The sequence below is a fragment of the Hylobates moloch genome, unplaced genomic scaffold (assembly GCF_009828535.3).
Source record: "Hylobates moloch isolate HMO894 unplaced genomic scaffold, HMol_V3 SCAFFOLD_8, whole genome shotgun sequence".
Lineage (NCBI taxonomy): Eukaryota > Metazoa > Chordata > Mammalia > Primates > Hylobatidae > Hylobates > Hylobates moloch.
Window position 1 is genome coordinate 1,881,876 of NW_026652283.1, and position 17,913 is coordinate 1,899,788.

A 17,913-nucleotide genomic window follows, 5' to 3' on the forward strand; every position below is an offset into this window, starting at 1 on the left:
GCACCCGCACTTCTTGGGCGGTGATGGAGGGGCCCCATCCAAGCTCTGGGCTTGGCTTGCCTGGAGAAAGGCTCCCATCACGGGGGAAGGAGTCTGCTCCTGGAGAAACTGTGATCCCCACAGGGAACAGACCCAGGCTCACCTTGTACCGGGGCGCCAGCTTCATCAGCTCTCTCAGGGCCACATCTGAGCCTACCACACCCAGGAGAATGCCATGGGATCGCTGGAAGGAAAGACACAAGGGGTGGGGGAGACACAGCTTCCCTGTGTACAAGGTTAGACTGGACCCTAGGCCTGTCCAGAGCCTGGAAGAGGAAGCCACTTAGGCTTTAAGTGGTTCTTCCTCTGCAATTAGATTCTAGGCTGGGAATAAAAATCTAGACTCTTATCAGACGAGGTCCCAGGAGCAAAATCAGCTGCTAGGAAGATTAATACCCAGTATTAATATTTAAGTTGTAATATTTAAATGGAATCCAAAGTTAAATGAAATATTAATCTTCACGGCAGAGGCTGAAGTTATCGGGATCTTAGGGACCATAACTCACGGGGGCTCTGAAGCATACGGAGCCTGTAATGAAACATTTCCTGACCTGATGGAGGATGGAAGGCTCAAGAAATCCCCTCACCAGAGGCCTTTACAGACAAGTTAGAGTCTGCACAACCTGGCAGATTAAGCATGGCTTTGCAGGAAGGCTGACAGGCAACCCTCCAGCCTTATATCATCAAGGCAGGGGTCCCAACTGCAGAGCAGCGAAAGTACTCCCAGCCAGCCAGCAGCGTCACTGGGGAAGCCGTGGAAAGGCACAGCCCACCAGCCCACCTCCAACCAGGAGAGTCTGGGGTAGCTACTCTGGGACAGGCTTGGAAATCTGCATTCAAACCCTCCCAAGGTGGCTCAGAGGCACAGCCAAGTCAAGAATCACTGGTCTAAAGATGGCACTGCGGCCCCAGGTTCTAATCCCTGCTACAACCTCTCCAGGAGCAGCCACTCACCGTTTCATTCTTCTTGCTGAAGACTGGCATGGCCACAGTGGTGAGCAGTGTTGGGCTCTGAGCCTGTGAGCTGAGGAGCTGTCAGGGAGGGGAGAACAGGGGTCAGAAGGTGCGGCTTAGGGCCACCGGTTTGCTGCACTCAGAGCACCCAGTGCGGAGAACCCACAGTCACTATGTCAATTATCCAGCGTCACCTTCCCACAGGAAGGAGGAAATCCCAAATGAGGGTTCCCTTCTCTGCAAAAGGAGAGTTGGCAGGAATGCTGTGGGCCAGAGGTGGACTGGAGGGGAGGACCAGGCTGATGTCACTAAGCAGGGTCCTGAGCCCCATGACCCAGCCCCAAGCACATTCACTAAGCTCTCTCGTCTCAGCAAGGCCCAGGCCTAGTGTTAAGCGCAAACCCAGGAAACAGGCCCATCTGTGCCTGCCTAGAAACAGAGAGGCTTTGCACAGCACGAGCTTTCCAGAAACCTCTGATATGGACTTAAGGTTGCTACAGGTGAGAGGGAGGCCATTGACCCAGAGCTACCCAGAAACACAAGCACACCCCGAGGAACCGCAGCGCAAAGGCAGGCCGTGGTGCAGCTGTAGTGGGCTTCGGGGCCATTCCTAGCACACAGGTCAGATCCACAGGGTCTCCACTCACACCACCAGAGCCAGAACCCTTGCCACCTCTAGATGGCTGTCCGCCCTGACTGGCTGGGCTCGCTGTGCCAGCTCCTCCAGCTGCTTGAAAGGGGCTCTGCATGTGTGCCCCACCTTATAACAAAAGTAGGCTTCTGACAAGCATGTGGGAAGAGAGGTACCATAAGTCTGACGTTGGATGAGATCAACTAAAGGAGACTGCTGAGTCATGGAAGCCCACAGTTGACTTTCTTGGAGAAGGAAGCACATTTTGGCCACCACGTCTCTTTCTCTCGCCTCATCTGAGTTTTCATTTTACAGTTAGAGGTAAGGCTTTCTGAGAGTGAACCACGATGACATCTAACTGTTTTCTGAGCTTGGACACATCTCTATGGGCTACATGAGGGCTTTCCAGTCTCCTTCCTGAGTCAGGAATGCATGAAGCCAGCTCGTCCCTGGCTCCCAGGAAGCAGCTCCCAGGCTCTTGGAGGCCTCTGTGGCCTGCTCTCCCTAGGACATGTCTCAGTCTGGGTGGGGTCCAGTCACAGCTGTCCCTGCACTCATGTTTCTGGACACCCTTGCAAGGGCGGACACCTGCCCTGGGCTCAGGGGAGTGACATCCTCTACTCAGAGGGTTCCGAAGTGGCTCCGGGAGCTCTGCAGGTGACCTTTAACTTCAGGGACTCCTAAATCAGGGACAGCAGAGGGAAGGAGGAAGACAGAGGAGATGCAGGGACTGGTTGCAGGGGGCGGTTCTCACTGAGGGACAGGTGTAAAAGTGAAGATCAAACTGTGAACTGTGGCCTCGTCTGTGTGCATGGAGGTAAGACAGCACCAGAAGGTCAGGCTGTGCATAGAATGCTAAGGACATACTAGCACCGCCTGACATCAGTTACAGCACACAGGGAAGCTGGGGTTGCTTCTGCCCACCTTCTGCCAAACTCACACCCAACACTTCAGGCCACCTTCAGCAGGTATGGCCTATGCCCGGCTTCTCTCATCAGATTTCACGGCTCCGAAAGCCTTCGCTTTCCAGCTCCCGTGGCGTGACCACAACACTCCCGGGTGAGGGAGGCCCACACAGAGCACCGGAGCCCTGGCCCCTCCTGCCAGGCTGGCTACTGGCAGGCAGATGAATGCACGGGTGGTGGAGAGGAAGTGCAGGCGCCAGGGTTCATGGGAAGACAGCTCAAAGAAGATCCCCTCCTCCTGTCCTCCTTCTCCCAACCCACCTCCCTCTCATCAAACCTGGACACACAGGGCCCTATGAACACTTGGACAAGGGAGGGAGAGCCCTGCCCAAAGGCAGCCAGCTCCTCCCTTCTCAGCAGCAGTCGGTGATGGTCAGATGACATCTGCTGAGCATGGCCTTGTTGTGGGAGCCCTTTTAAAGTAGATTAATGAGCTTTTCATCCCAAATTTGGCCACATAGCTTATGTCTACTATTAACAGGTGGAGGTAAGCATGCCACTGCTTTTGGACACAGAGCAACTCAGAAGAAAGCTGACCACTGCATAGTTGCATTCCCAGCCTCCTTTGTCAGCACAGGGACTGAGTTCTGCCCAGTGAGAGGTGAATTCTGGGTTCTGGCAAGAGTCCCTGCAAGTTTCCTTCACAGGGGTGAAGTATCCCCCTTCCCCTTCCACAGCCTGATGCTTAAGTGTGGTTTCAGTTGACTCATGTTCCACCAGTCTCCTGAGCACGAGCATGAGGGCCACATCCCTGGGACGGCAAAGGGGGCGGCAGGGAGGAGCCTGGGTCCCTGATGACCAGACCACAGAGCTCGTTGTCAGCTCTGGGCTTTGTTTACCCAAGGGGGACATTCACTTCTATCTTATTTAAGCCACTCTTTTCGGGTCTCTCTGGAGCCCAGCCTGATACATCATCACTGAAGCAGGTGGCTGCCTATGTGATGGGGATTTGAGAAATGGCAGAAAGGTCTCCCTTCCCCAGAAAGGTCCCATCTGAAGCTCTCCCTTTGATGTTCATTCTTTTGTGCAAGTCATTGCTGCCTGCAGTCCTTTGAAAATGCAGGGACCCAGGAAGGGAGAACATGTGTTCCAGCTGTGGGATGGTGGATTCTTGGTCTGACCCCTTTCTCCCCCGGTGGGTGGGAGGGAGGGATGATGAGGGAGGCGAGGACTATGGGGGAGGAGGGAGGAGCAACTTCGGAGCAGGGACCCTGTCCGTGGAGAGCACCCCAGGCAGGTCTGCTGGGGGTCTAAGGCAGCATATGGGCAGTGGTCCCATTAGTGGGCCGAGGGCTGTCAGGAAAAGAGAAGGAAAAGCATGGAAAAGCGGCTTCATTCACCCCTTCTTAACGTTCCCTAAGGAGGTGCTAGGCCCACCTCTTTCCTGACCCAGGAAGTCACTTCTTGCTCCCTGGGGTCCCTAACTCTGAGGTGGGCTTCTCGAGCTGGGAGATGCTGCCAGCCTCACCTTGCTGTCCATGTAGGCCTCTGTCCAGATGATGTCGTGGTCGTGGTTGATGACCATGGGGCGGCTGAGCACGTGCAGGTATTCCATCACGTTCTCCTGGGTGTCCGCCAGTGTTGAGATCTGCGTGTAGTAGCCTGCGGTGGGGAAGGGCCGCGTGGGTGTGGAAGGCAGGGCTTCCCTGGGAACCCCTCGCCAGGGCCTGCAACCTCCCCAGCTGCAGATGGCTCATAGCCGACTCCTCTCTGGAAACTGGCCCAGGGAGCAGGGAGCTACTTCCCCACAGTTGTGTCCTTTACCCAGGGGCAGCCGCAGGCCAGTGGGAGGCCAAGGCTCACCCTTCCTCACCCTGGAAGATCTCTGAGGGGCTGTCCCACCCAGAGCTCCGCAAAGGAGCAGCAGGGCCTGATGCAATGGTGTTGGGGGTCAGCCTCTCCCTCTCCCAGCCCCGCCCTCCCCACTTCCTCACAGGAGCACCTCATAAGAGTGCCCTGTAAGCTTTCTTCGGTCACTCTTAGGCCTCTTCAGGGAACCCAATCAGAGGCAGAGATTTCTGCCTCTCCGCTCCTCCTTCCTCTGGTCCTTGTCCTTGCTCAGGTTGTGGGGTGGGTGTTACAGCCTATTCCCTGGAGCCATGGTGACACTCCAAAGCGCAGATGGCACAGAAGGCTGTGAATGGCCTCTCCGCTCTCCTGGCCCCCACCTCCCACCGTGTCCATCCCCCTCGCCAGTGAGATGCAGCACCACCTCTCTGCTCCCAGCAGCTCTCAGACCCTTTCAGCACGCTGTTCCCTCTGTCTGGAACACCCTTCCAGTTGCCCCACTGACTTGGAGAGTGCCTCTCCCATGGCCCCCGGCACCCTGAACAGTCTGTGTCTCTCCACCATCAAAGCACATTTCAGGCTGTATTGTGGGTGGTGGTTTACTCGTATGTCTCCCTGCTGGACAATACCAAGAGGCAGAGTGACCCTGAGTCCATCCTGATCCCTCTTGGTTCCCCGGTGCCTGGAAATGGTGCCAGGTGCATAGTGGATGCTCAGTCAATTTTTGTTGAATCAATGGGGTCTGGTCAGAGATAGATGAGGACCATTCACACACAAAACATTATTCCAGGGAAAACAGTGACCCTCTGCTTTTTGTCTGGGAGCAGAACCGGAGTCCATGGCTTAATTTGCCGAAAGAAAGAATGGGGGCAGGATGGAGACAGAGCTGACATTGTCTCACCTTGCTTTTTCCAATTACGAAGGAGGGACTGAAGCTGCTGTTCTTGACGTAGCGCTGCTCCTCTTAGGGGCCCATGGGGAAGCCTGTGCTCAGCACCTCCAGGGCTGGGTAACCCTGTCCCCCGCGCTCAGGTGCAGGTGGGAAGGCACCTGCCGGCCCGGCACTCACCTTTGTTGTTGCATGCAATCCACTTCATGCGGTCAGCAAAAGACACTTCTCTCCCAATGAGGTAAGTGAAAACTCGGACCTAACCCACAAGACACAGATGCACTCAGCAGCAAAATTCCTGGCCACAAGTCATGTTAACATTGTTTGTGTGAGTCTTGGATGTTGGGCCCAGTGCTTTTCAGTCTTCGGGTTCTCCAATTTCACCCGCTGAGGCCCAGGCAGCAACGCAACTTGCCCAGGGCCATGGGGACTGCGGGTAGGTGCAAGGCTGAGATTTACAGCCTGGCAGTTCTGATGTCCCCAAACCATATTCTGGTCCCTCACCCCAAACCTCCTACATCAGGCCTCTGTGTCTCGGGTTGCCATAATTTTGGAACACTCAATTAAAACGTATCTGAAAGTAAGAATGGCTCTAATAGGAAAGCAGATTTGAATGGGGGCCATCCTTTTAGGGGCCCTGCTGGTGATCCCATCCATGGCAGCAGGAGAAGCTTTTTTCTCCCTGGACACCCGTGGGAGGGTCACCTTACAGTCTGGCCAGTTATACTTCTCAAACACCGGCTCATAGTCCTCCACGGCGCCGTCGCTGATGAGCATGATGGCCTGGTTGCAGAGGCTTCCTTGCTTGGCCTCTTGGAACTGTGTAGGGAAGAGGAGTGCCCATGACCACAGGCCAAGCCTGCCCCCCTCCACCTGCCGCCTTCCTCCCAGTCCTCCCCTCCCAGGCCTCATTACAGTGGGCACCTGCTTCAGGATCTGGAAGGCTTCTCTCAGGGCTTGGTCCACGACCCCCACACCTTTGACCATCAACTCCTCCACCAGCAGTTTGAAATGCTGTCATGGGTGAGATATTAGAGAGGCATCGGGGTTGAGTGGGCCAGTGGAGCTTCATGTTTGGTGTTAATTTAGGAGGCTGTTTACGGACATCCAGAAGGATATGATTGCAGGGCCTGTGTCTCCAGGATGCAGCTAAGTTCATGGACTGGTCCTCTATAATAGGTGTTTCTCAAATGTCCCCAAGATAAACTGAGAGAGGGTGAATGACTTGGTACACACCCATGGCCACTATTGGTGGGAAATGCCAAGTGTGAAGCTGAGTACAGCGGGAGGACAGTCCTGGGATGGAGGCAGGGTAACCTCGGCTCCCAGAAAACAGCCCGCAGCCCGCCGCCCAGGGGTGCGCACTTCACAGCAGAAAGTGTGGAGGTGTCCAGGGCAGAGGCCTGGCTTCAAGAGGAACTCAAACCCCAACTCCTCCGTCACAGAGGGAGGAATCTATGATGTGCAAAAGCTCTCTTTAAAAAATTATTGCCATGTCCTCTCCTCCTTGGTCTTTTACCAGAGAAAAGGACGACACTCAATGAAGTTTAAATTTATCCTCCTTTCAGGGAAGCTTCTCATGAAAACTGACATAGTGGAAAGGCCCAGGTGGGAGGCAAAAGGGGAAATTGAGTCCTATATAATCCCCAGGGTGAAAAACCAGTCCTGAATAAGGAAGGTTCCCTTTGGTAATGAGGTCTCTATCTGCTCACTGTTAGCTCTGATAAGCAGCAGTGTGTTTACAAGGTGGTTCCCTGGATTGTTTGCATGGGTAACGTGCTCTGCTCTCATTCCAGGTACTATGGGAATAAGCAAAAGGGGCCACAGAAACAACTGCCCACCATCCAGACAAGAGCAGGGGCTTGGAAGTCTCAGGCCACAGTGGACACTCACCTCTCGATTGTCTCGGTCCGCCTGGACAAGGATCCCTTTAAAACAAGGCTCGATGTAATGGACGTAGTCATTGTACTGCAGTTGCAGTGAGTTGAGGGGAGGTGGAAGGAGAATAAACAGCATCAGGTTGCAAAGTCCAGGCCCAGCAAAGACACTCACTCAGGTCATTGGGTGGTCAGGGGTTGTGGGTCACCTTGGTATCTGTGTATGATTTCTAGAGCAAGTGAGAGCTATTCTAGAACAGGAAGGCACATTTACCGCAATGATATTAACAAAGTCATTCTCCCCCAGGGTGTCCAAGATGGTGGTGATGGTGTGCTTGGCAATAGTCATCCTCAGCCCCTTCATACTGCCGCTCACGTCCACCAAAATCACTATGTCCTTGGGAGAAGTAGCAGCTTGAATGTACCTGAAGGAAGAAAGGGAAAGATGGGAAAACCAAAGCCAGAACCAATACCTGACCAAGGGGTCTGCAGTTATTTCTCTTCAGATGCTGGCTCGAGCCCACCCAAAGTTCAGGGCAACCCATCTATGCCAGGTTTTACATGTTTCATAACCACTCGACACAGTGCGGAAGCCATCTGGGGTGGCAGTGATTGGGGATGTGCCCATCTAACAGGCCAGGTGGAGGTAACCCTTGTTCTTCTTGATTTAGACCAACCAAGGTCCCTGAGGGGCTGGCAGCAGAAAGGGAGAGAGCTGGGTTTCAGATTCTGTTACAAACTTGCCAAAAAAGGGGTGTTGAAGGAGAGGAGAGCTTAACAAAAGGTTGATGTGGAGACAGCTCAGTGTCCTGGAAGGAGGTTTAGGTTGGGAAAGACAAATATGATCAGTCCTGGAGCAAGGCAATTGTAGAGGGAAGGGAGGAACCCTGGCCCTTTTCCTGCTCTTGTGTCGGGTTAGGGTTCTACACACCCAAGGCCCTTGAGTGGTGGTGGGAGAGGGGGTGGGAGTGCAGGAGGACAAGGCAAAACTCAAAAGCTATGAGATAAATACCTGGGCCGCAGACCTTTCCCCTATGAGCTCTTACCAGCCGCGGTTTCGGCAGTCAAAAGTAATGACTCCATTCTCATCAGGTGTCCATTTTATACCTGGGAGAATAAAGACCCGTTCTTTTACTAGCTTGGTGAGGCCACCCCAGATCCCCTGGCTGGGTGTGGACCCCCAGGATGGCCATGATCCCCAGGGCAGAACAGCTTTGGAGCTAGGGAACAGGGTGGGGACCACTGGGACATGCCCTGTAGACTGAGACAAGCTGGCAAGGAGACATCTACCAGCCAAACTGCCCAGATGCAGAGCTGGGGGTAATTTCACAGGCAGGTCCACATAGGTGGTGCCTGGGACTCATTTGTAAGGCAAAACCTCGTATCAAATAGTGGAGGCAGAAGCTTTGGAGAAGTGTGACTTTTAACATCCATTACCATCCAGCAAAATGTGGACAAAATGTTGAAAGAGGCAAGTGCTCTGACTTCTAACCCACTTGCCTCTAGGTGTTAAGCTCATTAGCACTCAGGATCCTGCCTATTGGCTGGGATGGGAGAAATGATTTGGCTCTATGACTGTAGGCTCTTTGAGGTCAGGGATTCCTAGAACCCAGCAGAGTATATGCTTAATAAATGTCTGTTACCTGAATGAAAGGACAAATGAATGGATATGAAAGATCTTGGGTTGACCCAGTAGCAGAATGCTGGTGTAGATTTTTATCCTATTCACCTAATAAAAAAATTTGTATAGATGCACAGAAAACACTGACAAGATCCACAATAGAATCTCGATTTGAAAAGACTATGATTGGGAATAGTGGGTTTAAAATAAGAAGAGTAAAAATAACAAGTGGAATTGCAATACGCTGTGATTGGGATAGAAAAAATGATTGTAGCAGTATTATGAATGTCTAGAAGCTCCAAGGGCCCTTCCTACTCCACAGTGGTTAGACTTCAGATGACATACACACTTTGAGGCATTGCTGGCCTCTCAAAGGTAGGAGAGGTTTTCAGAGACCATGCTCTCAAAACCAAACAAATGAGAACAGAGCCCCAGGGATGAGGCGTATGTGTGGGGTCAGCTAGCACCCAAAGCCTTGAAGGTGGGAAGCAGAGCCATGGGAGTGTGGTGTGATGGGAGCTTGAGTACCACTGGTCTGACCTAGTCTTGCAGGCAGTCATGGGAGGTGGGGCTTTCCTGAGGCCACATTCTTATAGCAACATGGTCATGGGGAATTTGATCCTTAGAACAGCAATGAGGAGGAGAAGCTGAGTCTGAGATTATTGGCTCTTAACCAAAACCTTCAAAGAGGACTTTGGAAGTCCTGGATGAGGGTACCCTCAAGTCCAAGTGGAAACAGAAGTGAATTTTCTTGTGGATTCCCAACTCAGACCCACTGGAATCCGAAGAGGACAAGCAGCATGGCCTCACAAGCAAAGATCGCCAAATACATACGAAGCAGACCCCTATTAGTGAGAGGCAGCAGACTCAAGAGCTACCTCAAGAGCTGGATATAGCTTCTCAAGAATTACAGATGTTGGAATGTCCAAATACCAAACACAAACTAGGTAGGTATGAGAAGAACACACAATACAAAGAACATACAAGAAATGACCAGGAATGAAGAAACAGCCTTGCAAATATGAAGCTTTCAGAGATGAAAAAATGTGTAAGTTGAAAAAAATAAATTAAATGGATAGTGCTTTATTCATGGGTAAAAAGAAAATGCATACATTTGTGGATGTATCCAGAGTTCTACTGAGGCTGGAATGAAAATGTTTAATACACATCTGATTAGAGTCACAGAAAGAGAAAAGGGAGAGCATGGAGGAAAGGTGATGGTTAAAGAGATGATATTGGCAAATATTCTAGAACTGATTAAAAACGCAATTCCACAGATCCAGGAAGCACAGTGTATCCCAAACAGGATGAATAAAAAGATATCCACATATAGACACATAGTAGTGGAACTGCAGAACTTCGAAGCCAAATAAATAAATAAACAAATACCACGAAGGCAGCCAGAAAGCCCACGGCACCTACAAAGGAAGAGCAGTTAAACTGGTAGATTTTCCCAACATCAATGAAAGCCAGAAGACAGTGGATAAACAGTTTTAAGATGTTGAGAGAATAGAATTACTGATTTAGAATTGCGTTGTCAGCAAAACTATCATTCAAGAATGAGGATAAAAGGAAACATTTGTAGATAAACACAATCTGAAGCAGTTTATACTGAAGGCCCCATTGTAAAGGAACTTCTGGAGGATTTACTTTAAGAAGAAGGGGAATGATATGGGAAAAACATCCTGACATGCATGAGGGAATGGTGAACAAATAAAATGGTAAATATGTCATTAATTCCAAGTAAGTGATGTTTATATAAAATAACAATACTTGTGTGTCTGATTTGTGGGGATGAAAAATTTGAAATATTGACAATAGAATGGAAGTCTAGAATAAAGAGATGGAAGCACAAAAGTTCTAAAGGCCTTTGCTGACTGAGAAGAGAGCAAAAATATCATTTAATTTTAATTTTAATTTTTTTATTTTTAGAGATGGGATCCTGCTATATTGCCCAGGATGGTCCTGAACTCCTGGGCAAGGGAACCTCCTGCCTCAGCCCCCCACCTCCAGTAGCTGAAACTATAGGTGCAAACCAGGTTGCCAGCTTAATTTTAAAATGTTATTGTATTAAATATGCTTGATAAGATTTCAGGGGTAATTACTGAAAGAATAAAAACAAGGGGACAAGTTCTAAACTGCTAGAGAGAAAAAAGTTATATTGGGGAAATTTATTTTTAAAATGTTAAGTATTTGAAAAGGAAAAAAGGAGAAAAAGCAAATATAAAAACACCAGGACAAGTAAAAATTTTAAAAATAAGATAATAGACTTCAAGATGGCTGACTAGAGGCATCTGGTACTTTCCTCCTCCACAAAGAAGGACAAAAATAGCAGGTAGATAATCACACTTGGAATAGATCATCCAAGAGAGAACATAGGAATTCAACAGACAAGTGACAGGTAACATCTAAAGCAAGGAAGGAGACGGAAGCAAGTCACCCTGCTTGGCCAGGATTGGCTGGGAGCCTCTCCAGGCTCCTCAATGCAATGAAAGGATAAGTGAGAGACGCCCAGAAGTCCACATTCCCACCATGGATTCCTGCAATCCTAGCCGCAGAAGAGCCTCTAGACTCTTGTAGGCCTTAAGACTAACATAGGGAGCTGCCTGGAGCCTGGATGAGGGCATTGCTCCAGAGAGGGAGCTCACACTGGATCTCATATACCCCCAGATCCCTCAGCAGCTGCAGCACAGCACGATATCGAGAGTCCAGACTCCACCAGACTGCATCCTGCCTGGGGGCCCAACTGCTTCTGGATCTTCATATCCCTGGAGACCCACTGACATTTCCTTCCCACAGCTGCCACCATGGCTGGATGCTGCCACCAGGGCTGAAGCATGAGCTATTGGCAATAACCCCACTGCCCTTGGCAGTGAAATCACCACAGATTTTCATGCACCCTGAAGACAAAATCCTCCATGTACAGCCATTGCACTGTGGGCTGCTGCCAACAGGGCTGAAATACCAGTGAAGCAAGCATTCGTCAGCCGCCTGCATCTGGCTGCTGCCACTGAAAGCAACCTCACTCTCCCCAATAGCAGGGCTGCAGCACAGCCAATGCTGCCCCAACCCAAGCATTCCACCAGGGGCCAAGGGATCACCCCACCCTTGCCTACCACAGCCAGTGTCTGCATGCACCAGCAGAGGGCATGGGGACAGGTCCACCTGACCTGGCTCTGTGTTCCCCCCACCCAGTGCCAGTATCCTGTCTGGGGCCTGAGAACTGCCCAGCCCACTCCATCACCATTGGCACCTGAGGACTTCTCCCAGGGTCCTGAGTTCAGGGCCACTCAATCTCCTGCTACCACCATAGGTCGCACCCACCCTTACATGCCACCCGCAGGCCTGGGGACTGAACTGCCCAGCTCATTGCAGCCACTGCCAAGAGCAGCACAGACCACTTAGGAGGCAGAGGGTTGCCCCACCACTGCTAATGATTCCATCACCTTTGCCACACCCACTTCTCTGGGGACTGAAATCCTGCCCACCAGCCTGGCCCACCACTACTGCTACTGTCCCCTGAGCAAGCCACTTGGAGGCCCAAGAATTGGCCTTTCTGGACCCACTAACACCAGTGCCAGTATACACCTCCCTGGGACCCAAGGACATGCATGCTCGGCCCACTGACACAACTGGGGCCCAAGGACAGGATCACCTGGCATCCTTGTCCCCAGAAAAACTTCACCACAGCCTCCACTAACAATGCCACCCTAAGCCACTGAGGAAATCACAGACACCACAGATGCTGTTTATAGCTGAAGAAATCATATGGAGACTACACTACTGCATGCGTCTAAGATCAAAGTCAAAATGTCCTACCCAACCAACACCATAGATATAGCTTTAGGAAAAAGTCCTCCCATATAAAAGCAAGTTTTAAAAATGGGAAGATGCAACTATTACACCAGATGCACAGATATCAATGTAAGGACACAAGAAATATGAAAAAGCAAGGAAATATTACATCTCCAAAGAACACAATAATTCTTCAGCAACAGATTCCAATAAAAAAAATTTATATAATACCAGACAATGAATTTAAAATAATACTAAAGAAGCTCAGTGAGATACAAGAGAATACAGAAAAGCAATGCAAAGAAATAAAAAAACTCAGGATATGAATAAGAAATTTGCTAAGAAGATAGATATCATTACAAAGAACCAAACAGAAATTCTGAAACTGAAGAATTCATTAAATGAAACACAAAATACATTTGTAAACATTAACAATAGACTAGATCGAGCAGAAGAAAGAATTTCAGAACTTGAAGACAGGTCTTTTGAAATAGACAAAAATTTTCTTTAAAAAAAGAATAAACAAAGCCTATGTGACATATAGGACATCATTAGTGGCCAAATGTTCACATTTTTGGTGTCCCATAAGGCAAAAGAAACAAAAAGGATGGAAAGCCTATTTCACAAAATACTAGCTGGAAACTTTCCAAGTCTAGCAAGCGATTATGACATCAGGATACAGGAAGCTCATAGATCCCCAAACAGATATAATTCAAAAAGGTCTTCTTCACAGTACATTGTAGTCAAATTGTAAAAAGTTAAGGACAAAGACAGAATTCTAAAAACAGCAAGGGAAAATTGTCTAGTTGCTTACAAGGGAACTTCCATGAGACTAGCAGTGGATTTCTCAGCAGAAACCTTACAGATCAGGAGAGAATGAGATGATATATTCAAATTTCTTGGAAAAGGAAAAAAAACTACTAGTCAAGGATACTATATCCAGCAAAGTTATCCCTTATAAACAAAGGAGAAATAAAGTATTTCCCAGATAAGCAAAAGCTGAGGGAATTCATCACCACTAGACCTGCTCTCCAAGAAATTCTTGAATTGTCCTGAAAAAGAAAAGACAATGTCTACCATCATGAAAACACACCAAAGTATAAAATTCACTGGCAGAGCAAACACAAATAAGGAAGAGAAAGGACTCAAATGTTACCACTACACAAAACTACCAAACCACAATGGTAGTAGGAACAAAGAATATCCAAAATAGCCAGAAATCAATTAATACAATGACAAGAATAGCTCTCACATATTGATAATAACCTTGAATGTAAACAGATTAAACTTTCCATTTAAAAGGTATAGACTGGCTGAATGGTTTAAAAACAATGAACCAACTATATGCTGCCTACAAGAAACTCATCTCACCTGTAAAGACATATACAGAATGAAACAGAAGAAAAAAGATATTCCATGCAAACAGAAACCAAAAGCAAACAGGAGCAGCTATACTTATATCAGATAAAACAAATTTTAAGTCAAAAACAGATATAGAAAAAAGAGATGAAGGAAGTCATTATATAATGACAAAGGGATCAAGTTAGCAAGAGTATATAGCAATTCTAAACCTATGTGCACCCAACACTGGAACACCCAGACATATGTGGCAAATATTATTAGATCTAAAGGGAGAGATAGACTCCAATACAATAACAGTTGGAACGTAAACACCCCACTCTCAGCATTATGTATATAATTTAGACAGAAAATTAACAAAAAGATTGGATTTAAACTGCACATTTGACTAAATGGACCTAGGCATTTACTGAACATTTTATCTGACAGCCACAGAATGCACATTATTCTCACCAGCACATGAAACATTCTCCAGGACAGATCATATATTAAGACACAAAACAAGTCTCAGTAAATTAATCCCGGCACTTTGGGAGGCTGAGGCAGGTGGATCACGGGGTCAGGAGTTCAAGATCAGCCTGGCCAAGATGGGGAAACCCCATCTCTACTAAAAATACAAAAAAAATTAGCCAAGTATGGTGGTGGGCGCCTGTAATCCCAGCTACTCGGGAGACTGAAGTAGAGAATTGCTTAAACCCAGGAGGCAGAGGATGCAGTGAGCAGAGATCACACCACTGCACTTCCAGCCTAGGTGACAGAGCAAAACTCCATCTCAAAAAAATATATGATAATAATAATTGAAATCATTTTTAGTATCTTCTCAGACTACAATAGAATAAAACTAGAAATCAATAACAAGAGAAATTTTAGAAACCATTCAAATACATGAAAATTAAGCAACATGCACCTGAATGACCAATGGGTCAAGGAAGAAATTAAGGAGGAAATTTAAAACTTACTTGAAACAAATGAAAATTAAAAAACAATATACCAAAACTTGTGGGATACAGTAAAAGCAGTATAAAGAGAGTTTATAGCAATAAGTGCTTACACCAAATAGTAGAAAGATTTCTAACAATCTAATAATACACCTTAAGGAAATATAAAAGCAAGAACAAACCAAACCTAAAATTAATGAATGGAAAAAATAATAAATACCAGAACAGAAACAAACTAGAGACTAAAAAATTACAAAGGACAAAGAAAATGAAAAGTTGATTTTTAAAAAAGATAAAATCAATAAACTGCTATCTAGACTAACCAAGAACAAAGAGAGAGGACCCAAATGAACAAAATCAGAAATGAAAAAAGGATACATTACAATGAATACCACAGAAATAGAGACCATTATAAGCAACTATACACTAAGACAAACTTGAAAACCTAGAGGAAATGGATAAATTCCTGGACACATGCAAGCTACCAAGATTGAACTGAAATAAATAGAAAACCTGAACAGACCAATAACACATAATAAAATTGAACCAGTAATAAAAAGCCTCCCAACAAAGGAAAATCTAGGACCAGACAGACTCACTGCCAAATTGTAACAAACTTTCAAAGAACTAACACCAATTATCTTCAAGTTATTCCAAAATATTGAAGAGGATAGAATTCTCTCTAACTCATTCTGTGATGCCAGCATTACTCTAATATCAAAACCAGCTAAAGACACAACAAAACAAAAGAAAACTACAGGCCAGTATCTCTGATGACTATAGATGCAAAAAATCCTCAACAAAATACTAGCAAGCCAAATCCAACAGCACATCAAAAATATAATATGCCATGATCAAGTGGGATTTATACTAGGGATGCAAGGATGGTTCAACATATGCAAATCAATAGAAGTAATATATGACATCAAAAGAACGAAAGACAATAACCATATAATCATCTTCATAGATGAAGAAAAAGCACTTAATAAAATTCAGCATTGCTTCATGATTAGAAACTCGCAGCAAACTAGGCATAGAAGGAAAATACCTCAACATAATAAAGGCCATATATGACAAACCCACAGGTAATATCATACTGAATGGGTAAAAGCTGAAAGCCTTTCCTCTAAGAACTGGAACAAAAAAAGATGCCCACTTTCACCACTCCTATTCAACATAGTATTGTAAGTCCTTGCCAGAGCAATCAGGCAAGAGAAAGAAATAAAAAGCATCCAAATTGGAAAAGAGGAAGTCAAAGTATTCTTTTTTGCAGATGACATAATCTTATATCTAGGAAAACCTAAAGACTCCACCAAAAAACTCTTAGACACGATAAATGCATTCAGTACAGTTACAGGATATAAAATCAATATACAAAAATCAGTAATGTTTCTATATACAAATAATGAACTAGCTGAGAAAGAAATCTAGAAGGCAATCGCATTTACAGTAACTACCAAAAAAACTACCTAGGAATAAATTTAACCAGGAAGGTGAAAGACCTGCACAAGGAAAGCTACAAAACTGATGAAAAAAATTGAAGAGGATACAAATGAAAACATTTTATGTTTATGGACTGGGATAATTAATCATTAAAATGACCATACTGCTCAAAGCAATCTGCAGATTTAATGCAATGATTATCAAAATACCAAGACCATTTTTCACTAGAAAAAAATCATAAAATTCATATGTAACCGAAAAAAAAGTCAGAATAGCTAAAGCAATCCTGAGTAAAAACAAAAACATAAACAAAAACAAAAAACAAAGCTGGAGGCATCACACTGCCTGACTTCAAAGTATGTTTCAAGGCTACAGTAACCCAAACAGCATGATATTGGTATAAAAACAGACACAAAGACCAATGAAACAAAATAGAGAACCCAGAAATAAATCCATATATTTACAGCCAGCTAATGTTCTTTTTAAAAATTAATTACTTAATTAATTAGTTTTTAGAGGTAGGGCCTTGCTCTGCCACCCAGGCTGGAGTGGAATAGCATGCAAGACTCACTGCAGTCTTGAACTCCTGGGCTCACGCAATCCTCCCACCTCAGCCTTCTAAATAGCTAGGACTATAGCCATGTCCCACCACACCTGGTTACATTTTTAAATTTTTTGTAGAGATAGGGGTCTCACTATGTTGCCCAGGCTGGCCTCGCATGATCCTCCCACCTTGATCTCCTAAAGTGATGAGATTACAAGTGTGAGCCACCATGCCTGGCCTCAAGCCAGCTAATTTTCAACAAAGGCACCAAGAACATACAACAAGAAAAGAACAATCTGTTCCATAAATGGTGTGGGGAAAATTGGATTTCCATATGCAGAAGAATAAAACTGGATCCCTATCTCTCATGATTTACAAAAATCAACTCAAAATGGATTAAAGACTTAAATGTAAGTCCCCAAACTATAAAGCTACTAGAAGAAAACGTAGGGGAAATACTTAAGAACATTGGTCTCTACAGAAATTTTATGGATAAGACCTCAAAAGCACAGCCAACAAAAACAAAATAAACAAATGGGACTCTATTAAGCTAAAAAGCTTCTGCACAGCAAAGGAAACAATCTACAATGAAGAGACAACCTGTTGAATGAGAGAATTATTTGCAAACTATTCATCTGACAAGGGACTAATATCCAGACTATCTAAGAAACTCAAACAACTCAACAGTAAAAACAAAACAAATAATCCCATTGAAATGTGGGCAAAAGACATGAATAGACATTTCTCAAAAGAAGACATACAAACGGCCAATAGATATATGAAAAAATGCTCAATATCACGAATCACAAGGGAAGTGCAAATCAATACGACAAAGATATATCATCTCATCCCAGTTAGAATAGCTATTAGTAAACACACACACACACACACATACACACACACAAAACAGATGCTAGCAAGGATGCAGAGAAAAAGAAACTCATATGCCATTGGTGGGAATGTAAATTAGTATAGCCACTATGGAAAACAATATGGTGATTTCTCAAAAAACTAAAAATAGAACTACCATATGATGCCACTACCTAGAATTTATCCAAAGGGAAATAAAT

At 46.1% G+C, this 17,913-nt stretch overlaps 1 protein-coding gene across 3 annotated transcripts in view; it reads right to left on the reverse strand.

The window, feature by feature from the left end:
- Window positions 1-17,913, reverse strand: part of CACNA2D4 (calcium voltage-gated channel auxiliary subunit alpha2delta 4) — a 131,356-nt gene that overhangs the window by 83,894 nt on the left and 29,549 nt on the right. For all 3 annotated transcript variants that reach the window (XM_058443010.1, XM_058443008.1, XM_058443009.1), the window contains exons 7-15: window positions 8,190-8,250; window positions 7,418-7,568; window positions 7,160-7,234; window positions 6,191-6,280; window positions 5,972-6,085; window positions 5,447-5,525; window positions 4,058-4,191; window positions 994-1,071; window positions 143-223 (exon numbers count right to left, since the gene is read on the reverse strand). In XM_058443010.1, the coding sequence (XP_058298993.1) occupies window positions 143-223; window positions 994-1,071; window positions 4,058-4,191; window positions 5,447-5,525; window positions 5,972-6,085; window positions 6,191-6,280; window positions 7,160-7,234; window positions 7,418-7,568; window positions 8,190-8,250 (863 nt within the window). The remainder of the gene's footprint in view (window positions 1-142; window positions 224-993; window positions 1,072-4,057; window positions 4,192-5,446; window positions 5,526-5,971; window positions 6,086-6,190; window positions 6,281-7,159; window positions 7,235-7,417; window positions 7,569-8,189; window positions 8,251-17,913) is intronic.